The sequence below is a fragment of the Pleurodeles waltl genome, chromosome 7, assembly GCF_031143425.1.
Source record: "Pleurodeles waltl isolate 20211129_DDA chromosome 7, aPleWal1.hap1.20221129, whole genome shotgun sequence".
In the NCBI taxonomy this organism is placed as follows: Eukaryota; Metazoa; Chordata; class Amphibia; order Caudata; family Salamandridae; genus Pleurodeles; species Pleurodeles waltl.
The window spans coordinates 1,111,127,684-1,111,153,560 of NC_090446.1; the positions used below are offsets into that span (position 1 = coordinate 1,111,127,684).

At 40.0% G+C, this 25,877-nt stretch overlaps 1 protein-coding gene across 4 annotated transcripts in view; it reads right to left on the reverse strand.

Moving 5' to 3' along the window:
- Positions 1–25,877, reverse strand: part of MYCBPAP (MYCBP associated protein) — a 670,648-nt gene that overhangs the window by 391,221 nt on the left and 253,550 nt on the right. For all 4 annotated transcript variants that reach the window (XM_069200066.1, XM_069200065.1, XM_069200063.1 and 1 more), the window contains exon 11: positions 6,685–6,877. In XM_069200066.1, coding sequence (XP_069056167.1) covers positions 6,685–6,877 — 193 coding nt within the window. The remainder of the gene's footprint in view (positions 1–6,684; positions 6,878–25,877) is intronic.

Here is a 25,877-nt window from a genome sequence, read left to right on the forward strand (position 1 = left end):
GTCTTTCCTCAATAGGAACAGTGCCATAACCTAAGTCAAGTGCACTAGGTCCTGGTTAAGAAGCTTGCCCGAAAGTCATGCTTGGAGCCCTGATGGCAAGGTCCTTTCCAGATCATTTTGGTGACCAACACAGCAGTCTAGTGTGGTGGATGGCTGAACTGGATAAATGCCTCCAATCCCCAGTGAATGGAGAGCCTAGGCTGGTAACACCTGCTGCTGAATTTCAACCCCCATCTTGTGAATACCCTGGAGGACCGGGTGGGAAGGTGAAGAGATCTCTCAAGAACCTCAGAGTCAACCTGTGGATCAAGTTCCAGAAGTAACACAAAGCCAAGTTGAGGTCAGTTCTGAGTCTGTTGTAAGTCAATCAGGAGTAAATACAGTGAATCAGCCACATGCATAGGTGGTTAACCAGGCAGATCCCGGTGAAGGGCCAAATAATGCGACCAGAAGTGATCAGTGGAAAGAACAGTGGCCAAGAGATCACTAGAAGCAAATACTGAGTTCATCAGTTGGATTCATTCCACAAGCTGTCATCTAAGAAAGCGTGGGTTAAGTGTTAGTAAGGACAAACAGCCATTACTAAGAAGAGCAAAAAGACCAGGGGTGCATTGCAGGAGATACTCTGCTCCTGAGTGGATACATTGACAGTGAACTTGATCTGGTCATTTATGATCTTGGTGAACAGGAAACTGTGCCCACACAACAACAGTAGTTAGTCTCCCTGATTGATAACCATCATTGTAACAAACTATGTATATAAACTTTAACTCCATTGAACTCTATTGCCCTAGGGAAGAATGAAGATTCCTTAAGAACAAGGCTCTGGAAGAAGAGGGATGTCATTCTAGAAGAAGACGGAGTAAAGTTAGGAATAACTCAAGAAAACCATTATATGCAGGCTAATTTTACCTTGCAAATAGTGAAAGCTTTTTTGCCATTTGCACAAGTAGATATATTACACAATTTATTGGTCTACCTATTGCTATTTCTACTCAAAGATCTAACTGTAGAGAAATTATGGGTATCCTTACCAAAGATCAGCATAGGTTAGTTGTAGCTGGAGTGTTAATAGTAGTTGGTATACTAATGGCTGCTTTATTAATAGTGCAAATTTCCTCTGCGGATGATATTCCTGTTAGGGCTACACCGAAGGCTAAAATGACTACACACTCCACTAAAGATGAAAATAGGTTTGATATTAGACGCTCCAGAGAAACTTCTCTACTAATGTTTTTTCTACAATATTAGATAGTACACATGCACAATGGAAGCAAGGGACTGCTAGGTCTATGGCCATGTGCCTGCTTCAGAAACTGAGGGAGTCACATACAATCATATTCCTTTTATGGTATTACATGTAGTATTTTGCTTGGTGTCTTATATTGACAGCTACGCTTTGAACATTACTATTCAAATCATAATCTAATACTTTTTGAAGTTCCTCTCAATATGTGTTTGACCCCACATCTTGAGGCAGATGAGCTAGATGCTGCTCGGTATTTCTTTCGACCAAACATAATATTGATACTGATCATGCCCATAAGTTGAATCTGACCTGTGCCATGACTCCTGTAGAGAAATGGTTTATCCACAATTTAGATGGCAGAAGGGTTAAGATGCACTTTTGATTGATAGAAAGAGACTTTGTCTTGAAGCATGTTTGGAAAAAGGAGGATGATAAGTTTAACACGCAAGGAATTTATCTTAGGTTGAAATTGGATTGGCAACATAAAGGGAAGTTTTGCATTTATAGAAGTGAGGAACAAAATAGATATCTTAGGGATGAATGTGTGTGAACATAATTTTGAAGCTTTAGGTAGTCCTGCCCAAATTTTTAGGGGAGAAGATCAAGTGATTCCTGGAGTCTATTTTGTGTGTGGACAATATGCTTATTTTAGGTTGTCTGAAATTGGTCAGTTACTTGTTACCTTGCTCTAGTCCTTCCAAAAATGTATCATGAAAAGAATATGGACATACCCATCAAGGGATCATTTAGTAGACACAAACATACTGGTAGTAGTTCCTCACAGACAGTAGGGGACATTTTTGGGGCTATGATCCCTTCAGTAGGTGCTGTTCTCAATGATTTCAATATTAGAAAGCTAGTGGATAAACTTGCTACCAGTACAGTTGGTGCATTGCTGGCTGTAGATAAAGAGCTAGTAGCTATAGGTTTATGGCTCTTCAGAATCGTCTTGCATTAGACATTTTCTTGAGAAAAGCGTATGGAGTCTGTAAGATGCTGAAGCTTCAACAATGTTGTGCCTTAATCCCTGATAACAGCAAGGAGATACGATTATTTGTAAGAATATCCGAAGACTGAAAACTGGCTGGAAGCAAATGGTTCCTGAGAAGCAGTCGGAAGGGCTGTAGGTTGTTGGTTTAGTAATCTTGGTAGTGGACTTTTAGACACTATATTCAAGCTTACATTGGTCATTGACATTTGCTTGATTAGTTTTTTTGCTATGTTTAAGGGATTAAAATACATGAGATCAAAGAGTTGGTGATTGAAGGAAAGGGAGTCAAGAGAAAAAGGGCTAAAGTTGAGCTAGAAGAGGAACAGTGTAAGGCCTATGACGAGCTGAAGCAGTTGGAGAAGTCAAGGCATAACATGTTAAAGGTAGCAAGATTTTGAAGTGGCCACAGAAGGTTTATGTGATGGCTATTCTAGCCATCAGAGTGGCGATTGGACCAGCACAATTTTAATGTCTGATCCTTTTACATCGCAACATAAATGCTTACCATGTGTTTAACTGTGAAAGAATGCTAATAATCCATTTGTGGGGCCACCTTGGCTTCACTGTGCTTGCAATGTATTTCTGATCTTAGCTCCTTTTTTGCACCTCAAGTCGACAATCAAATATCTATATGAACAGTGGGTGATTTTGCTTGATGACCTTACCAAGCGATTGAGATAAAAGAAACCCTGCTTTATTATTTCTCAATTACCATTCCCTTCTTCCCTGTTTCCACCAGGACTGATTGCACAGAGCCGGTGCAATGGTTATATGTATTTTTTTTTTATTGCAAGCATATGCCAAAAAAAGAAAACAAAAAAAGAAACTATGCCACTCATACATATGGCAGCCATATGCTTGCAATACAAAAATGAATTTAAAAATAAAATCAAACATTGCATATAATAGTATTAAATCAGTATTAGTGTTTCCTAGTGTTCAGCTGTACGAAGATCAGGTATAAAAACCTTTTTTTGTTTTCTTGTACGTCACAGGAAAATGTGATTCTTACTCATGCAAAGATACTATTGGCTTTAAATTTAGAAAGCTTGAAGACATCATTTAAACACACAAAAATGACTTACAAAATCAAAGAAGGATAAGGAATGGGAAGAAAAATGCATCAAACATGTAAAAAAACGGCCCACCAGAACTGGCACCGAAGTGCACTTCTTTTTAGGTGATGACACATAAGATCAGGGAAAATGCCGTCACTCACAGCCAGTGGCTCAATCGGGCTGACCTACTGCCCAGTTCTCTATGCTGTAGTGGGTTAAAGCAAAATATGAATGACAGCAGTATGCTGTGGTTGGCGGAATCAAAATATGAATGACAGCTAAACAGACCAAAGGATGAAGAGGGCTGACCCATAGCCACTCGCCACGCTGCCAACACTGTTTTTTGTTGTGCTTTTGCTTCCTCTTTTATTACAATAGCTGACAAAGAGCTAGGCACTACAACATAGGTCAATTTTAAATCCAGATAAAACATGCAGCATCTCTGACAAGGAATAGTATGCACATAGAAATAAATGTGAAAACGATGTAGAGTTTAAAAGTGCTAATGGCTTACAGCTCACTAATTTTTCTTGAAAATGTTATGCCGATCTAGAGGTTGCATTCCACATGCCAGTTAAATGACACCAGAAGTGGTTTGTTCGTAAGGCTTGTGAACAAGAGTGGATAACATAATGTTGTGATTCAATATCACAAGAGATTTTCTAAAGACAGTAAACTTGAAGCATGATCGTTGAAGATCTCATTAACAGTGGAAAAGGCCTATTATTGTAGACCCACAATGGCTGCTGTACTCCTGATTCAGACATGTGCTTGGCAAAAAACAAAGCAGCATCCACAAAGCAAGTAAGAGGTTTGGAGGATCCAATAGCAACGCTGCAAACACTTGTACAGTGTACTTGCCACACCTGATTGTGGATTTTCTTGCGGGCAGCCAAAACACCTAAATTGTCAGAATAGAAGTCATGTCACTGATATCTGGCTGCTCAGAAACCAGGTGCTACAATTTCGAAATTTCATCCCTGTGCATTGTCAGCAATTTTGTTTGGTTTTAAGATGAACAATCTCCTTGTGAGAGATGCAAGATATCTGAAAGTCATACCTGATGGGGCGACTGTAAATCATTCAGAATGAGTGAGCATTTTGGTCTGTCTGTAGGAGAGAAGGCACCAGATATTCACATAGATACTGCAGCAATCAGTTCAAGACTAAGCGCCGTTCCTACTGACCTCAATAAAAACCCTTGCAAGTAACAATGATGCTTAGCGTTTTGCTCAGATGCATTCTAAAAGTGTCTTTGTTTGAGCGTCTTCAGAGCTTGAACAGAGTGTCGTGGGATGTTTGTTTCACCTCACCTTCATTAGGTTAGTGTAGACACATATACATGTCCTGTCCCATCTGATTTAAAATCACCGCAATATAGGAGATAATTTGGACTTGTACTGAGAAATAATCTATTACCAAAGGTCCTGCCAGCAAACATATTTGGGCCAAAAGGGTTCCACCTTGTTTGCTGATGTAGAAATAGGTCTTGGTACAATTTTTATTCACCCCCTCTTCATGTTGACCCTAAACCTGAAGAAGAGGCCGTGCAAATACCATAAATACTGTTTCACACTCTAATAAGTTTATGTGGTGGTAATTGGAAGGTGAACCTCAGTGCACTGACAGACAGGTCTCCTCCTACCCCAGACAAACTCAGGAGTCTAGCAGCTTGAAGGCAAGGCTACAAACAGGATTGGCAGCGGTAAGCGATGGGCCTGCAAGAACTTCCACAAAAGGTCAGGCTTTGGGTCCAAGGCCTAAACTGGGGTGAACAACATTCAAGGTTCAGATATTGGCAACGACTGGACCAATACAGCATACGCTGGGGTGAAGGCTAGTCCAAATACCTACTAAGGCTGAGGGGGGCATGAAACAGGAAGTGCTGATGTGGAATTCCTTGCCGTATTTGGCATTCAAGATGTCCATGAAAGAATCTGACCCTAGGGAGGAGGCAGTAAGGTGGCAAAGCCAATACATGAGTCAAATGAACGATGCATCTCCATACTGGTCTCTTGTTGTGGATGGTGCACAGAGTGTTAAAAATAATCCATGACCTCAGTCAATGAGACATGAACAGCCAATGAGGACACCGATGTTGGAGACTGGAGTAGGTGAATCAAGAGTATGGGTAGGTGCTACAGAGGCCCTACCAAACCAATGAAGAGTTGACACAAGACACCAACTTCACCATCCTAGATTTAATAAGGAAGAGAGGATAGTGGTGTCATGTGCACCTAAGTCAGATAATGTGGATCAGAGACCCACTGAGGCTGGTATAATAATCCACAGAGGCTGGTGTAGAGCACTGGCTGGAGAAGTGAACTTAGCAGAAATGGATGCCTTCACTTCGCTTTATGCTACCTGCACTCCAGGGGCACTTGGGGTGGTGCAGGGGATCTGCAAAAAAACTAGCCTCATCTACTGAATTCTTGCAGATCAGGCCTTTGCTCAGGGACTTAGTATCCACCTCTCCCCAACTCCATACTACATAGAGCGGCAAGTGATGCAGGAGATCCCTTAGCACTTGGGCCTAAGATCTTCTAATCAAGACGGACTTAAGACTTCAGCTGCCAACAGTGATGTAAAAGTGGAGCATTAGATCCAGGCTGATTTGTAATAATCCTGCTCTGACCTCTGTTCATTTGCTCTTGGGAACAAAGAACTTCTTAAGTCTGCCAGCTCTAATAAAATGTACACTTTAAAAAAGAAATACTAAAACTAGTAGCACTAGGGCCTATGAATTCCTCGTTCAGCAACAGAGCACTGCTTCTGGCGCTACTATATATGGGAACGGGGAGAGGTGGTTTAGAACTTATGTGAGTATTGTACTTGAAGATGGCTGCCAAAGTCTGCTTAGTACGTATATGTTTGCTATTTGTTTCACCTGTAACAGTCCAGTTACATATGAATGCTCACTCAGTACTGCTATGTATTATACAAACCAAACCATAGGACTTGAACCTATTTTTCAATCCAGAAAAGACTGATTGATTTGTATTTGTGTCTACCATCGATTTTATTTCTGCATAACCTCCTCAGATGTATCAGTAAAATAGACCTTTTGTCCTGGATTTTTGCCCTTTGTCCTGAATTTGCCCTGAATTTTTACAGTCACTTCCTAGAGTTTGGCTACTTGCCAGGTTGTCTCCCTACCTATGCCCTACCTGATCAGTGGAAAAAGCAAAATGGTGATGTTGTTGGTAATGGAAGGTGAAGTGGTGGAAGAATGGCTGATGGATTCTGGTGCTGGGTGGGCTCCGAAACCTATTAAGTGACACCATTCTTTTGGAGAGTTTTTTTTTCCAGTCCTCGCTGCTGGAAGAGCAAAAACTATCCAACAGCATGATAAGAGAGCAAAAAGGTATAAGCAATATGACACACACCTGAGTTGGTGTTGAAGTAGAAACGCTGCACACTTCGGTCAGTGCAAATCTCTGGAAGGCCAACAGGGTATGGAAGTCTCCGCCATTCATACCAAATGGCAGTTGTGCCATCATTGGCTACTTCCATGACAGATGTAGCCTTGTCTCCTGCAACTGCCTCAAACGTCATGCGTGCTGAGATGCCAATCTCTTCCTAGAAAAGAGATGATAAAATATCCTGAAGGCAAATTAGGATTGAATGTGTGTACAGTATCTGTTATATGCACACTTCACTTTCATTATACAGGTATTTACACAGTATATGTTGTCATGTCCTTAATAAAGACTGCGGGCCTGATTATGAGTGTGGCGGTCTTACAGCTGCCGCGGATGCGTCGGTCTGACTGCCACACACTAACTTGGTTCCACCAAGCATCACTGCCCTGGTGAATATGACTTCGTACTCCGCCAGCCTTTTCATGGCAGTAACAGCGCCATGAAAAGGCTGGTGGAGTACAGGTGCAAAGGTTACAGGGGGCCCTCTGCACTGCCCATGCACTTGGCATGGGCAGTGCAGAGGCCCCCCTGCCCAGAACCATTGCAATAATCACTGCCTGCTTTGCAAACAGCGAACATTGCGAAGGTGCTGGTGCACCTTGCTGGCTACAGCATTGCTGCTGGCTTACCAGCTGGAGACAATGGTGTAGCCTGTTTCCCGCTAGGCCAGCGGGAGTAAACTTAGCTTTTTGCTCGCCGACCTAGTGGGAAACCCCTAGAAACTCCAGTGGGGAAGTCACTGCATAGGCGGCGGCCACCATGTCTGGAGTTTGATAGACAAAATTTTCCATCCACCAAACTCAAAATGACCCCCCCTGAGTGTACTTCACGTTCCTCTTGCCTCACTCGTAAAATGTGGCTCATGTTTCTGACCGAGTTAAGACCATGGACAGTCACTAGTCTCCAGCTCAGTCTTAGCATTCACATTATGATTCCTCTGTGTCTGTCTAAAGCCTTTTATTTATCTTCAATCTGATTTCAGAATTTTGCATTGCAAACACTGGCATTCAGAAAAACATAATTAAGCCTAAACATAAACATATTCATGTAAGAAATGCCACCTATCTTAGAATACATTTTAAATAAGAAATCAGCTATAAATCAATTGCTGAGGTATGGCAAATGATCCATGGCCTTCACCAAAAGTCGAATATTGTTGTTAAAGATGGGCAAACATAGATGGGTCATGTTTGAGGCCTCTTTGCAAGTGCCAGTGATTATGGAATGAGCCGCATATTGCTCCAATTCTTCGATCCTTTCTTAAACGAATAACATCAGTAGGTCAGGCTCTTCAACTCCACAGAAGTATATTGCGATCACTTCAGAGGTCAGCAGACTAACCTCTCTGCTGCTAAAGGTCTTGTGAAGTGTCTTCAGGAAGGCCATGGGTTTATCATCTTTTGGCCCAATTACAAGGTGATGTGCAGAGATACGATAGGCCAGGAAAAAATATTTTCTGGCATGTATCCCTGCACATAAACCCAGCCATCACAGTATTTGTCCCCGGAATGGTTATTATCATGCAGGCCATGATTTACTGAGTGATGTCCCCATTGCCTTTCATTTACCACCGGATGTAGGCTGGATGGTAATTAGGGCATCAGGACACACCTGAGGGTGTGGGCTGGCGCTCTGTGCCCACCGTGCCATGGAAGGGGCTTAGGGGTTGAGGCTGCGTTGCATATGAAGCCCCAGTCAGCCTTATGTTATTTTCTGGCTGGTAGAATTTAGTCTGGTATTTCTGCATTTGTGAAATTCAGGTGCAGAAACACTGAATTGATTATACCAGGGCCACTGGAATTCTGCAATTCTGCAACTGTTTTTAGAAAATTACAGATTTGCCACATTTGCCACATAATCCATCATCTGCTGTGTAATCTGCAGATTTAAAAAAAAAATTGTATTAGCTCAAACGTATCAAATTGGACCGAGCAGTATACCACACTGGAATACTGCTCCACTCAATTTATAATCAGGATCCTTGCCAGAACAGACAAAACATAACAATGGTCATCAAGCTCAGAGCATTTCTGGTAAAATAGGAAGAAAGGATGGTTATCTAAATAGGTTTTATATAAAACTCCTAAGTAATAAAAAATGAAAACATACGTAGGGCTCCGTTGATGAAATTATCTAATACATTTTAGCTACTAAATTAGCTAATCTTAAGAAAAACATCCAATCTTCCAAATAAAATATGTAACAGAAAGTGACTTCTGATTCTTATTAAAAGAAAATTCATTTAAATTCCTCAGAAATAGTATCCAATTCCACCAAGTGCTTGGAGATATATCACTAGCAGATTTCCAATTCATAGTACTGGATTTGGTAGTAGAAGAAATCAATACATTAAATAATTTACCATTTATATACGAAAGTGGGTAAGTAATACGTGAAGATTTACCAATAATAATTCTACATGTAACAGGATGATAAATATGAAGAATGATTGCGACTGTGCGCCAAACATCAGACCAAAATGTACAAATAATTGGATATTCAAATAGCATACGTTTCAAGGAACCAAATTTGGACTTACAATTCCAACAATCAGGTTTGTCAATTAGTTTCACATTATATAACTTAACAACATCCAGTATTAATAAATTGGTCTAGCATACAGAAGATGAAACCCAATTACAAATATTACACAACCAGATCTTTTCCATGTTAGCGTAGAGTATTCAGTATCAAAGATAGGATTCAAAAATTCACTTGGTTTTATTAAACTGAAGGAGTATGAAATCATTTTTATAGGTTTTAGAAGCAATATGGCCAGATAAACTATGTTTACCAAAAACAACTTCATACCCGAACACGAGAATCTGGAATAGAACCACTGTAAGTATTGAGAATGGCATTGCACAATGTAACATAACTTTACTATTCACTAACAGGACCATAAAATTCAACTAGTAAATCATGAAAAGATAAAAACATATTACTACCACAAATACCTGAAATATAAAATATACTACCATAGATCCATTTTCCCAACAAGAGATCAGAGTATTCAGTTTACTCAAGGGATTATTCCATAAAGATATCTTTTGAGACCATACAATTCTATTATTAAATTTTGCATCTAAACATAGTTTTTTTAGTAGCATTGAGAATTGGGGAATACAACTTAGTTTTTTTAAGATCCACAGTAAGAATTGCTTGTAAAGGAAATGGTGCTACGAAGTTCCTCTCAATTAAGTGAGGATCCAGTTTAGAAAACCAATAAAAACTTTGCGCTGTTAGTAAGGTAAGATTATATTTCTTAAAATCTGGGATACCCAATCCGCCTCCTAATTTTAAAGTTTGTAGAGTTCAGCATTTAATCCTTGAGACCTTCTTTTTTCAAATAAAATTAACAAGAAGTTTTAATAGGGGTAAATAAAGGTGCAGAAAAAGTAACCGGTAACATTGATAGTACATATAGCACTTAAGGAGGTATTATCATTTTAATTCCTTTGATTTTCCCCCACCCTGTTAAGTTGAGGTAAGACCATTTGCCCAATTTATCTGCATTTTTAGGTAATACATTTTTCCAATTAAAATCAAATGTATTTTTATAGTATTTAAAAAATAAATACCAAGATATTTAACACTCACAGTATTCCATATAAAATCAGTGCCATGTATCATATCTGCAGTAGAAAATACCTTCAAAGGAAAAAATAAGTTTTATTGACATTCAAAGTGTGTCCTGATACTAATGCATAACCATCAATAATATCTAATATCACTGGTATAATATATACAGGGTCTGTAATATAAAGAAAAAAATCATCTACATAAGCAGAAACTTTAAAAACAGTATCAGTGATGGTAATATCACTATCCACAGAAGCAAGTAAGGTGGATAAAAGACCCCCTTGCCTAGTGCCTCTCAAAAGGCGAAAAGGTGACAAATTAATGCCATAATGGTGGCTGAGGAGGAACAGTACAGACCTTTAACCATTGAGATAACTGTAGTACCAAAACACATTTTTTGCATAGTTCTAAATAGAATTTTCCAATTAACCTTATCAAACACCTTTTCAGCATCTAAAGCTAATAATCCTAAAGGACATTTACATTTCTTAAGGGAGGCAAGAACACGACAAAGTAATCTAGTATTATGTGAAGATGATCTACATTTCAGAAAACCAGACTGATCAGAATGAATACTACGTTTCAGAATCGGAGAAAGCCTAGTTGCTACAATTTTAACACAATTTATGCTGTCTTGATTAATGAGTGAGATGGAGCGATACTTAGGGATTAAGGTAGGATCTTTATCTGGTTTAGGAAGAATGATTATTGCTTCTTTAAAAGATCCTTGCACAGAAGCTTTAGTTATGAACTCCTGAAACAAAGACAACAGGCAAGAAGAAAGTTGCTTTGTAAATGGCTTATAAAACTCTGCTGGAATACCATCATGACGTGGATTTTTTGGTGTTTAAAGCTTTGATGGCTTTATAAACCTCTTTCATCATAAAAGGAGTGTCAAGAATTCATCTGTCAGAGTGGGATAAGAATGGGTAAGTGGCAATTGAGTACAAATGTATCTAATATGGTATCTGGAATGTTATGAGGTTTACTATAAAGTTTTGAATAACATTTCTATATTTGTGTGGCTATTTCTGTGGCAGAGAGAAGTATGTCCTTCTGGATGTCTTAGGCACGTATTGGGTTCTTATCTTTTTTGATACATAGGTAAATGGCAAAAGTGTGGCCAAATTTGTTTGCTTTGAATTGGAAATACATTTTTAGTTTACAAACAAAAAGCCCTGCTCTTTTACTTTGTAAACAAATTAAATTCACAGCTTAAATTTTGTCATTAGCATTTGATTTGATTGCCTACAGAAGATAAAAACATGTTTTCGGGTTTGGAATTTTTTATCTAATCTTTTAAGATTTAAGTTGAATATTGTATTCTCATGTGCCATGACAGAGATGATAACCGCTCAAATATATCCCTTAAAAGCATTCCAATGAGCAATGTTAGAGGTATCCTCTGACTGCTTATTATGTATGTATTCATAAACAGCAGACAATACTTTGTTTTGGTTTCCTCTCGATAATACATTATCAGCATTTGTTCTCCACCTGGGCTTGCATTTGGGAATCTCTTCAAGTATTCAAGAGAATGAAATTAAGGTACGGTCTAAAACTGTTATAGTTCTATTTTAGGATAGGACATTGCATAGCATAAATTCCTGGAGAAGAATAAGTAGTCAATACAAGACTATTTATCATGAGCATTTGAGTAGAAAGTAAAATCCTCATCAGTGAGATAAATGAATCTCCAATGATCAATTAACTTAGTTTTAGCAATTAATGCTTTAAACAGGGCATAAGACCACAGAGGATGAAATTTAACTGTTGAAATTCTAACTGTGAGTGGATCAGAAATCATGTTAAAGTCACCTCCTAGAATAAGAGGTATGCTTGTAATAGTTAACATTTCCTAAAAAATGAATTTCCCAAAATTAGGATTGTCTTGTGTAGGAACATATACATAAAAAAGAATTTACAATGCAACGGGTCTTGCATTTTGTTGAGTTAGAGCCATTAGCGTTGTAAACTCCTAACCGGACTTTTCTTGCCACATTAATTGGGGAAAAAAATGAGCGCTGCGAAATAAAGAGAAAAAGAAGTCCAGAAACCATATGGAAAACAAAAAGCCTTGTATCTTTTCAGTAATAGCATCTTATGCGGTTGGTAATAATTTTGAAACAAAGGTGTACGCACTAGGGGAAAATACCAAATATTTAAATATCAAAATATTTAAAAGGTATATGTGAACACAGAGGAAGGCATTTTTACGACAAATGCTCAGAATCGGGGTTCACTTCCTGTTCTATGTATTTAGTTAGAATACTCAGTACGTGCTTGAGTACAAAAAGGGGTGCAACGGCGTGTACCCCATTATCATAATTCATGTAAGGGCACCAAAGTGGGTGATGCAAATACGCGTTGCCCATTTCAAAGCATTTTCTGTACATTAGCAGAGAAGTAATTGTCTTAAAAGAACCAGGTTTTTAAGAAGTGAAAAAGGAGGTTTGCATTTTATTCAAATTTATTGCAGGAAATCCCTACTGCTGTGAATGCGCCTAGACCAGATTACCCGTGCGGCCACCTTCTGCCAAGAGCCTCCGTGTCACACGTGGCACCAGCAGCCGGCCCTGGCGTTTTACTAACAGCTTGTTGCATTCTGGGAAGTGTATTTTCACATTCACCGATGCCAATATCGCATAACACCCCAGGCTGAAATGAAAGATTGACAAAGTCACCGACAGCCGCTGGGGATGCCACACCTGGCCCAACGCCACTCTGCACCTCTTAATATGAACTACCAAAAATGTATCTGTAAACATGTTTGCCCCACTGGTTTTGGTGTTTAGAAATATGCCGAGATTTTTGACAGCGTCATTGATTCCGCATATCTGAATAGTAATTAAATCCCCTTCGATGGAGTCATAAAAACTGCTGTATAATTAGGACCGATGATTGCCACATAATTCAGGATTCTCTCTTCCAGCCTCGACTGATCTGCATTCCTCGGGCACGCTAATATCATTAAAAATACAACATTGGCTTCAGGGCAGATTCATTACCACCAGAGTTTACAGATCAATACAAGCATTTACAATGCAACGGGTCTCACATTTCGTTGAGTTAGAGCTATTAGCTATGTAAACTCCTAACCAGACTTTTCTTGGCAAATTAATTGGGGGGAAAAAAAAACAAGTGTGATTTCGCTAAGAAATAAAGAGACAAAGTAGTCCAGAAACCATACGGAAAACACATAGCCTCGTATGTTTTCAGTAGTTGGTCGGTGCGCTCAAGGAGGGCTAAACACCGGAAAAGGCATGAGGTATGCCTGCCTTTCACTAATGAAAGCAAGCAGATTTTAAAAGGCAAGCCCACGAACCTATGAAAGTGGATTACGTAACGTGGGCATAGTTAAAAGCCCAAAGAGAGATTACAGCAGGATCAGAGCGCCTTACGCTCAACCCTAAAAATGAATAGGGTATTTGTCAATTAGTGGTTAAACATACACATATTGACTATCAGAATCATGTTTTCAAATTAAAATGGTAACTGGTAGCTTGCAAGATACAAAATGGCCAACCCATTTGTACACCACTGTGCAGGTGATAAAACTAGAGTACCAATCCACAATTTGTCATATAAACCTAAATAGAATCATCAATTTGCGTTTCTTGCAGAAAACACGTATCCACTTTACATTTATGCAAATAATCAAATATTGTCTTCCTCTTTATTAGAGGACAGAGACCAATAACAATTAAAGAGGCAATTTTCAAAGTGTACCTGTGAGCCATAATAAAGGAATAGGAAAGGTTATGAAAGGAAATACAAGACTGGAACTAATTATACCAGAGTACATTGATAAAGTAGCTTATAGAAATGACAAACAAAACAAATAAGACAGATAAAACAATTATAATCCTAAGGAAAAGAAGGTTATTACAAAAGCAAAATTGTGGCATATCAAGTGTCAACTATAGAAGTATGAGAATCCATTGCAACTGGACCATGAAAATCCAAATAGGCAATCAAATTTGCAGTTAAAGTAAAAGACTTAGATTTATAATTTTTCCATATTCCCAGGCCTAATCGATCAAACAGTCCGTAATTTTAACCTGCTTTACAACGCTGAGGGCATAGGTCAGGAAGTTGCTAACATAATGCAATTGCTTCCTTAGCAAAGTTTTGATGTATACATATTTTATTGCCTTCCATCTTTAAGGATGTAATTTCCCAGACAGCTTTATGCATCATTATGATGTGATGATGACGTAACACTATAAATATGACTTGTTGCGGTTTAGGGTGATTAGGTTTACGGTGTGACGGCACGGGATGAGCTTTATCGATTTCAAACATCTCTCATAGTTTTCATTTCAACAGGGATTGTGATACATTTTCCAAAAAGGCTCTGCAATCCTGACCCATAATATTATCAGGTAAATTAAAGATGCTCAAGTTATAGTGGATATTTCTATTTTCCAAATCCAACAGCATCTTTTTCATAGATGTAGTGTACATACCTTGAAATGACAAATGAGCAATTTCCCCCCAAAATGACCCCTATCCCTAATAGCTAACCTATTCTGACCCCCCCCACCCACACTAAGCCCTAAAAAAAATAGAACTACTCAATCCCACCCCTAAAAATTCAACACCACCCTAAGCCGTAAAAACTAAAAAAAAATACCCTGAACCCCACACTCCCACCTCTAAAACATAAACTACCCTACCTCCACCCTGACATCAAAAAAGTACCCGACCCTGCCACCCCTCCCCTAATAAAAAATTAACTCAGTCCACTACCCCTTAGACTCTCTGTGAGATATTCACAGGTCTTGGGCTGAAGGGAAACCTCACTGAATGGTGTACCACAACGGCTGCATGGTCTTGTATTACGACCCAGCAGGAAAACCCACAGATCACTTACAGGGGCTTTGAGACAGCCTTCTTCATCTATTGGTTTTTTTTGTGGGAAAACGGGTGATCCCACTTTAGGTGTTGGCTGACTTCACTGTGAGTACTGGCATTACACTCTTTCACATCTATATAAAGTAGTTCTCTCCAGTACCACGAACTACTATGGGAACGTGTACCGTGTACTTTTGTGAGTCAGAAAATATTTTCGCTTTTGGACAGTTATGTTTGTCAAGATAAGGGCGAGGGCCCAGGTGCTTCCCCAACAATAAAGGGCCTACAATTGCAAATCATTCCACAAGTTTGTCTAGAATTAATGTAAAGACATTGGAGCAGATAATGGTTTCCTATTAGATGGTTCTATAGTCATCTGTAAATTTGAAATAGCTGTAATTTAGGTTCGCAGAAGACAAGCAGTCAAGTACACTGATGGAAGACTGAGGTGGAGGATCGTGCCTAACAGAAAAGTTAAAACCTGCACGGAAGTCTCAAGTGCAATTCAATCAACAGCTGGAGGAGATCTGGATATTACTAATGAGGACACCAGTATGGCGCAATGAGGATCATGGTTGCTTTGCACTGCTTTAATTTGCTGATCACTCTGCAGGGCACTGAGATTGGGGAAAAGGTGAACAGACATGCTTTGATCAATCTGGAAAGGGCATTCCCTTGCGATGAAGCTGTGGAAACCTGGAGACATAATTTTCTGATTTGGCGCAAAGATTAATTTCTGGAAATCCAGATGTTAACAAGAAGATGGAGCGTACATGACCTTTTGAGACTCAGTAATACAGCTTTGGAAGGGTGTCTGCTGAGCTTGCCTGCTATGGCATTTTGAATTTCTGGGAGACGGACTGCTGTGTTGTGGATATGCCTCGTTCACAGCCAGAGCCACAACATCTTTGCTTCCTTTAAAAGTACTCTGGATCTCATACCACACTGCTGATTTAGATAATACATTGAGGTAGCTTTACAGTTTGAAGGAGGTTGGATTTGATTAGTGTCAGAATTGATCTGTGGACCAGATTCACCTATTTTCAGTTTTTTGATATACAACTGTTGCTCTTTGGCTGACCATTTCTTCTGTAGTCTTAGGGTCAGATTGCGAGTGGTTTGTTAATTTCCAACTCCTGCCTAAACTCCTGTTTGCGCAGGAAATCTGAATTATTAGTGGAGTGTTATTTAACGCATTCTATAATTATCAAATACGTTAAATACCGCAATCTTCTTTAAATTCCGGCAGGTCAAGTTAGCCAAAATGTAATAGGAGAAAAACATACAGTATTTACCTATCTTGGGGATTTTGGTGCGTTAAACACTAAAATCTGCATGTTATTCCCCAGAAACACATAAAAGGTGTTATTTATCATACCTGATAAATAACATACCCCACGGTATTGTTATTTATCAGGTGCCATAAATAGCACCTATATTCATAATCAGGCCCTCACCATGTGTACCTTGCATCTCTCCAGAGATAAGTCCATTAAAACAACCCGTCCCATTACTGGTTGTTGAAAGGACTTTCGTAAAATGTTTTCCTTTGCACAGGCCTATAAAAAGGATTGGGTTGTGGTGCTGTTCAGAGAAATCTGTTGTCGCAAACCTTTGTCTTCTGGCCCCATTGGTTTTACCTGAAGAAGGTCTGTGACAAGGAAGGTGCACAGCACAACGGAATCAAGAACAGAGGACACTTGAAGGTGATTATCACTGTTCTCAAGTCTTGTCATGCATTTTGCTGGCCTTGAGAAGACAGTCATAGAGGTGAGGCTGAATGCAAATCCATATGTAACAAAGATAGACCACATTGTCTGCAAACACAGACTTCAAGAAAGCTCAAGACGCTAACTGCAAACAAAAGAGAAGGACTTTGTTTTTGATGGTGATTCTTTGAGATAAAATGACTGTGTAAAAAATAGATTGGAACATGAAAGAAGGTATTCTGCAAATCTATTGCACACATCCAGTCTGGCTAAAACAGATGAGGTAATATTTGATAGAGTGCTAGCGTTCTAAATATATCTCTCTCCTGACCAACCTGTCTGCTATTCTTAGATCAAGGATTGGATTCATGTTTTGGTCATTTTCTGCATTAAGGAGATGTTGACGTAGACTGTTTTTTTTTTTTATATTCAGGATGCCCACCACCACAAACAATGTCCCCAAAACGGCAACAAAGACAGTCACTTCGGGACAGCATTCAATTTATTGCATCATTCAACAAAACCAAACAGACGCGATTCGTTATATATATATATCGAATAAAACCTAGCGGTGGTTACCACTAGGTAGTTATAGATAGGACTTAGTTTCAAAAGAAAAAGTGTTTTTTTGTTTTGCTAATAACTTCAGTGTCTGCCTGTAAAATTTCGGGGTGCTCCATCAAGCAGGGGCCAACAAAAAGGGGGAGTCCTAAAATGCTTTTTCCCCATGCATTTTTCCATACGATTTTCAACAGGAATAATGCCCAGAATAACGCCCGAACCATTGGACGGATGGGTCTAGAAAATACCCTTTTTGTTATTTGGTGTAAATCAGTTTCGTAGTTTTTGAGAAATTAAAGAAAAAACAAATTTGTATACATAGGGAAGCAAAGGCTCAGCAAACCCTCACGATCTCATGCAGAGATCTGATTGCTGGAGCAAGGAAATGTTGGCAGCCAGGCTGGGACTCAAATCCCAGGAAAAAAAGATTGAAAAAGGAAAAGGGGCCAGGTTATGGACTCCCTGACCCCTTAGCTCTGGTCTCCAGAGTTAGATTGCATTTTGAAACCAAATGTTGCCGCAAATTTGCAATAGGTTCGCAAGTCCGCTAAAGTTATTTAAAAAAACAAAGAAGCACGGGCTCCAACGCTTGTTTTTAACGAAGCCCGAGGGTGGGCCAGGTCCCGGGGCATGCCAAAAATTGGGAGGATGGCATACGCCCCCCCCCCGAGCTTGCTGAAGCCCCTGGGATTGCCACTTCCCCGGCACAGGTATTCCATTGAATGCAGGGGGCCCCCTCTGCCCCGTGAACCGCTACCTCCTGGGGCTTTCATTAAAATGATTGCTGGGGGCGCCTAGCCCCCTCCCCCCTCCAGCAGGTCCGGGGACCACAACCTCCCCAGGGCTAAATTTAAAGAAGGATGGGGGTCCGTCACAGACCCTCGCCCACCACCACCTCCCCAGGGCTAGTTCACATTGGAATGATGATCCTGGGGACCACCTCCAACCAGGGCTGGCTCCTGCTATGTCCCGGAGTGCCCATCCCTGGAACATAGCTGTTTGCTTTGCAAACAAACTCCGCTTTCAAACACCTGCTGCTTGCACAAAGCGGAGTTTTCCTGCTTGCAAATATGCATGCAGGGGAATAGATGAAAACATTGCTCCCATAGGCAGGAAGCTGCTATTTAAAGCAGCTCCCTACTTGTGGGAAACAATGCCAGCTGCCGGATGAGTCAGGAGCCTGCTAAAACAGCAGGGGCCTTCAGGATCCCCTGGCGGTTCTGTACATTTAAAAAAAAAAAAAGAAAAGAAAATGGCCCACTGGGACAGCTATTGAACTGTCACTCAGTAGGTAGAAGGTTCAAGCCATGGTATTTCATACTGTGTGTCTGTTATTTACTAGTGTTTTGGATGTTAACCATTTTTAGAGATGGAATATTTACTTGTTTTACTATCAAAAGTTTCTAAAGTCTTAGTTACGCCTGGACAATGTAAAGTAATAAGTCACCTGTGACAAGGTGGTTAAGGTGTCACACACGAAGGTTGTGGGTTCTAGTCTAGGTGTGACTGTGGTCATTTTCATGCTTCAATTTCTTTTCAACTTCACATATTTAAGGTACATGCGGAAGGTGATCTCACTCTACTTACTTAACAAATGCATTTTTCTTTTCAATTTGTCTGAAAAGCCTGAAAAAGCTCTCAATTTCTCTCTGGGTGGTTATAGGGGTTTGGTTGCAGGCCCTGCAGTCAACCGTCCTTTGGCCATGCGCGGTTGAGTAGTTATAGGGGTTGGCCACGGGGCCTGGCTGCAGGCCAGCCTGCAGCCAACGCCTGCCACACACGGCTGAAGGCCGTGTGCAGCGCAGGGTTGAGTGGTTATAGGGGTTGGCCACAAGGGCTGGGTGCAGGCCAGGCCCTGTGGCCAACCTATGCCATGCACAGCCAAAGGCTATGTGCGGTGCAGGTTTGGGTGGTTATAGGAGCTTGGCCGCAGGGCCTGACCACATGCCAGGCCCTGCATTCAACCTCCACTATGCATGGCTGGAGGCCATACGCAGCAGTAGTTGGATTAACAAAGTATTTAAAATTACTAAATGGTAAAAAAACACAGGAATTCACTGACAACAACAAAGGTTACAGGGACTTTATAATTAGGAAACATAATTATAAAAATCCTTAGAAATTCACTGAAAAAATAAACAGAGGCGTGAGTTATAGTTACCTTAGGCTGTGAGTGTGTTATTTGACATACCTCTAACTATAACTGCTGAATTTCTACGGTTTTGTATGAGTACATTCAGAACCTAACTATAATGTCCCTGTAACCTTAAATATATTTCCACTACAATGTTTCAGCTTCCGCCTTCCAAATGAAATTTTCACTCATAATGCTTTTTCAAAATCCCTCAGGGTCAGCTTTGCAGCCACTGAGCAAACCAACTTGTACTGCCTGAGGCAGGAGGAAGCCGAAATATTTTTTTGTGAGCCCATCTGTTTGAATCTTTTGTTCTTGGATATTTAATTTCTTTGTGACTCATTATATCTTTTGGGATCTGGATGTTTACCATGGCTAGCTGTTGTTTTCCTGTGATCCTTCATCTTCTAGTGCATTGTTTTTGGGATTACAAAACATTTATCTTCCTTGGATCCAACGTTCAAGCCAGAAGCAACCATCATGTCAAGAACAAATCTACATGCTAGATTTGCACTGTTCATCCAGGAGAAAATCAGTAAGTGACAATTTACAATAGCACATTTACAAATCTCTAAAAAACGTAACATCTATCCCATGGGGTTGGAGATTAAGGGCCTGATTCAGAGTTTGGCAGATAGGGTTACTCCATCACAAACGTGATGGATATCCCATCCATCACATAAAGATGGCCATAGGATATAAATGAATCGTAATACAACGGACAGGATATCTGCCAGGTTTGTGACCATCCGCCAAACTCTAAATCAGGCCCTCGGTCTAAGCCACCTTTTAAACTAACCAACTGTCAAAGGTATAGTACATGGAATATTTTACTGCATAACTCATCAATAGCTCTACTATCAGCATCTGTTAAAGTAACCATTCATAAAAATGCAAATACTTAAAACCAAACTACAAAACGTACTGGAATTTTTAAAGAACACAAAAAGTGACTGTGAAGTGGCACACATGCTACAGAGAATTGCAGAACACAGAAGTAAAAAAAGATGACACCCAGGAAGAAATCTGCAAACCTAAAAAGAGACATGTTAAGATTTAACATACCTCCTCTTTCAACTCACCACTTCATAAATCATTCTGTTTTTGGAGATTATCTTGTCAGTGTAAGCCCCATGAGTAAACAACATAAAAAGAACAGGTTTATAAGACAAAACAATACTGCATCGCATGAGCCAGTTATAACCTTTTCAGACATCAGACACACTTATTGACTTAACTGGAGGGCTCCTATCACCATTTGAATTAAACCTCTTGAGGAAGGGCCTCTATTACTGTCCTGTACTTAAGGGCCATAATACGGCCGACATGATGAGAGACCTAAAAGCCTTTGGGAGAAGATGCAGACTTGCAGAATACTTTAACAATAATTCTAATGTTGATCTTTCAAGTTACCTTCCAGGTAGATTTAAGATGTTCCGCCATTCCAAATCACTGACTTTTAAAGTGGTAGAAATCCTGTTCTTTAAATACACATTTTATCCATCAACAAACCTATCAATGAATCAACAGCTAGAAGGATTTTTGATAACATTATCAGAGAAGAAAGAAAAGCTCTATACCACCTTCAACAAACAATGGATGTCATTATAAAACCGGCAGACAAAGGCGGTGTAGTGGTTATCATGACAATGATTATATTGAGGAGGGTATGAGACAATTAATGGAACACTTACAAACCTTTAGAAACTGATCCAACAGAAGACTTGAACAACTAAATTAAGAACGTGGTTGTAAAGTACAGGAGCTTAAATCTCACTGATGGAACAGCAGCAGATATACCTGTTCATCCCAAACCAAGACTCAGGAGAATTTATATCCTTCCCAAAATTAACAAAATTAACAATCCTGGCCGTCCCATCATCTCTGGCAATGATACAGTCATAGAGAGACTATCTTTATTTGTCAACCTGCACCTCCAGCCTATTGTCCAGGAACTTCCATTATTTGTTAAGAATTCCAGTCAATTTCTTCAGATTATTGAAAAAATAAACAAAACCCACACATTTAGTGATGACACTCTTCTGGCTGCATTTGATGTTACATCGTTAAACATCAGTATACCACATGAGGAAAGGCGTATGGCATTATCTAAAGCTCTTAACAAAAGGACAGTGAAAAAGCCATCAACAAGCATGCTTACCAAATTTGCAAGTTATTCTTAAACCCAACAATTGTACTTTCAACGGTAAACACTAATTGCTGAAACAAAGGACTTCCATGGGTACTTGGATGGCTCCATCCTATGCAACTATCTTCATGGGCAAACTAGAAGACTAAATACTTGCTACTTCTTTCAACAAACCACTGATATGGCTACGATACATTGATGGCATATTTATAATATGGAATGCAAGAAGGAGAACATTGGAAAAACTTACAGGTTATATCAACAGTAGCCATCATACCATCAAATTCACCAGCAGCAATACTAAACCGAAGCATCGTCTTCCTTTTCCAGATGTGCTACTCAACATTTATAAAAAATAAAATAAAATTATAACTGCTATGTACCACAAGCCTACAGATGCTCATTCGTATCTAAACTGGACTTCGTGTCACCAACACTACTTTAAACCCAGTACCATCTACAGCCAAGCACTCAGAATGAGATGCACCTCTAGCAATGACGACAGAAGTCAAGACCATCCACAGGACCCTGCTACGTTATTTTAAAAAGGCTATGCTCTGCATATCATACCACAACAAATAGACAAGTCTTCGAAGTAACCCAGGGAAGCACTTATATGGAATGCCAACAGCAGAAACAAAAGTGACAGAATCCCATTTGTGATTGACCATCATCCATTGGCTCCCAATTACAGAAATATAATGCAAAAATGTTTCCCTTATTATCCACTTGTGCAAAATTTTAAAAATGATTTTCCAAAACCGCCAATCATCGCTTACCGCAGAGCTCCTGATTTATGACCTCTTATTATGAGAGCTGAACTCAATCAAACTGTAACAAATTCAGGGGTTCATTGCTACGACTCGAAAAGGTGCATCACATGTGAATACCTTTTACAAACATCATTAGTAACTAGTTCTTTTATGAGAAGGACTTATGGAATATGACAGCATCTTACATGTCGCTCAACTTACATTATTTATGTGATTCAGTGCCAATGCCAAAGATGAAAAAAAAAACAACAATATGTAGGCCAAACAGTGAATGACCTCTGTACACGATTCAGGAACCACAAATCTGCAATAATTAGTAAGAAACTTTACCAGCCTGTAGCCAATCATGTTCACCTTGTGGCAATTTACTATCAGATTTGAAGGTCTCCCCTTAAGAACTTGTCTTAAAGAAAGAACAAGTGGACCCAACCGAAAACTTCTGGCTGTACCATCCCAGATGGATGGGACACCACTGACAATACCACCTGATTACTGCATATCTCAAGAGATCTCAGGACTGCACTGTTTCCACATTGCAAATGGAATTTTCACTCGTGATGCTTTTTGAAAATCTAGCAGTGGCAGCTGTGCAGCCACTGAGCAAACCATCTTTTATTGCCTGAGGAAGGTAGACACTGAAACTTTGTAGTGATTTTTTTTTTTGTTCTTTGGTGAGTCCATCTGTTTGAGTCACTTATTTCTTCATTTCTTTGTGACTCTCTATGTTACCTACTGGCGGTCACCAGTAGGTAGTTATAGCTAGGACCTAGTATCCATAGAAACAGCGTTTTTTGACTTTGGCTCCATCTGAAGACTCTTCATGAAAGTTTCTAAAAAAAAAAAAATGACCTCTAGAGTTTTGCTGTAAATGGAAAGTTCTGTGGTGATCTGTTAAGCGGGGCTAAGAAAAAGGGTGGGGTCAAAAAAAAGTGTGTTTCATATGTTAATTTCCATAGAGATTTTAGACACGACTACAGTCCCAACCAACATACCCCACCAAATTTGTCAGAAAGTTAGCTAGTGATCCAGAAAGCACCCTTTTTGTTATTTGGTGTAAATCCGTTCAGTAGTTTTTGAGAAATTAAAGGAAATCCAAAGTTGTATATCTAGAGATGTGGAGGCCCAGAGGATCCCAGAGATCTCATACTGAGATCTGATTGGCTGCCAACATTTTAACCAGGAAGTGTTGGCAGCCATTTTTGGACTCAGCCTTAGCAGAGTTCCAAAAGAAAACGTAAAAAAAAAAAAAAAAAAAAAAGGGGCAGGGTAGGAATACCCTAACCCCCTAACCTTGGTGCTTGGCAAAAAAGCATTTTCTCTTTTTTGAATTCTCACATTTGGTGTAATTTCGTTCAGCCGTTTTTGCTGTATCACTGTAAATTCTCATATGGAAAATTGCATGGGGAAAACACATTTTGGCTTGACGGTTCACCCCGGATCTTCCCAGGAAGGTAAAGTTTTCTGAAGATTTGTCAAACAGCACTATAGTGATAAGCAAAATAAAAAAAAACAATTCTATTAACTACCCAGCGACAAGCGCCACTGGGTTATCTATCTATCTATCGATTCATCGAGCTATCTAATAATACCCTTTCAGGCTCAAAGTTTTGCATTAATTATACACATAAGAAAGCAAGGAACTCTGGGTAGTTCCCAAGTGTAGGTTGAGAGCAGCTCCTATATAGAGCGCTCTTCACCATTGGTTCTCAACCTTTTGACTTCTGTGGACCCCCACGTTATCATTACTGGATCCTGGGACCCACATTGAATCTTTATTGGAATCAGGGGACCTCCCCCCCAACTGAGTCCATACTAAAAGCTGGGGACCTAATCTGTTAATCTTATTTAATTGTCTAAGCAGTCGTGGACCCTCTGAAGAGGACTCGCGGACCCCTTGGGGTCCCCGGATCACAGGTTGGGAACCACTGCTCTACACCATTGATACACTGAATGTGTTCACCTCAAATGTCAGTTTTTCTAGCAAGGTTTTTAAGAATAGGATTAACACAGTGGCATCCACAACGACGTAAAAGGAACAAAGCCTTTTGCCATTTTTACAGGAGGAAATTCATTTTCTGTGCTGCTAATAACTTTGACCCCGTTTGACGAATCTCAAAGAAAATTTCCACAAAACTGCTACTTTTTGACTAGTTTGCACATGAAATGTTTTGGGGTGATCCATCTAACAGGGGGAGAGAAAAAGGGCATGGTCGCAAAATGCATTCTCCCCATTCATTTTTCCATAGGAACTTTAGACACCAATACAGCCCAAACCGCTGAACGGATTTACATCAAATTTGACAGAAAACTAGATCTTGGTCAAGAAAAAGGGCTTTTTGGACTTTGGTTTAACTCCGTTCAGTAGTTTTTGAGCAATGAATTCTTAAAATCTTTGTCTATCTGGAGAGCCGGAGCCTCTGTGGATCCGACAGATATCCTGCTGTGATCTAATTGGCTGCCATCACATCAACAAGGAAGTGGTGGCAGCCACATTAGGACTCAAAACTCAGTCCTAAAAAAGACAGAAAAAGACATAAAGGGGCAGGCCAGGGACACCCTAACCCTCTAGGCCTGGTGGTGGGGACCAGTTAGGTCTGGTGTTGGAGACTGCCTAAGGCCAAAAATCTTTGTTTGTTTCAATTTTGCAGCAAACTCATAGACGATCCGCAGGGAAATCACTCCCGCCCCCGGGGTGAGCAAGGGCCTGGGGCGACAGATAATGTTTTTATTTGGGGAGAGGAGTGCGTGGTCCCTGTTCCTAAGCCTCTAAGAGGCCGCAGGAACCCTTCCCTGGGGCCGAAGGCACAATATTAAAGAAGGGCTGTGCTCAGCCCCCCTCCCTAGGCCATTCTAGGCCTTGGTGACACAATCCTCTGGGGCCCAATGTTATTTTTAATGGAAGGGGGCATGCAGCCTGCACCTCAGGCTGTTTTTGCCACAGGGTCTCCGTATCCCTGGGTCCACTGTATTTTCAAGAGGAGGTTAGCATGCAGCCTCCCTTACCAGGCCACTTTAGGCCCTAGGGACCACCATACCCAGGCACCCACTGCCTTCACCATGCACTGCTAATTACCCCAGATATTACATCACTCATGACATAATCTATGACATCATTGACAATATCACTGTAACATTTGCAGTAAAATTATTGATGAGAAAACTGTGCATGAGGGGGGTGCGAGTTATAGCTACCTTAGGGCACGAGTTATAAGTACTTGAAATAACTCTAAGTATAACATCTGAATTTCTATGGTTTTGTGCGAGTAAACTCAGAACATAACTATAACGTCCCTGTAAAGTTGAGTTTTTTAAAGAATTTCTAAATTTTTTCATTCTATTTCCTAACTTTAACATATATAAGTGTATATTCACTGGAAAAAAAAAAAAGGTTA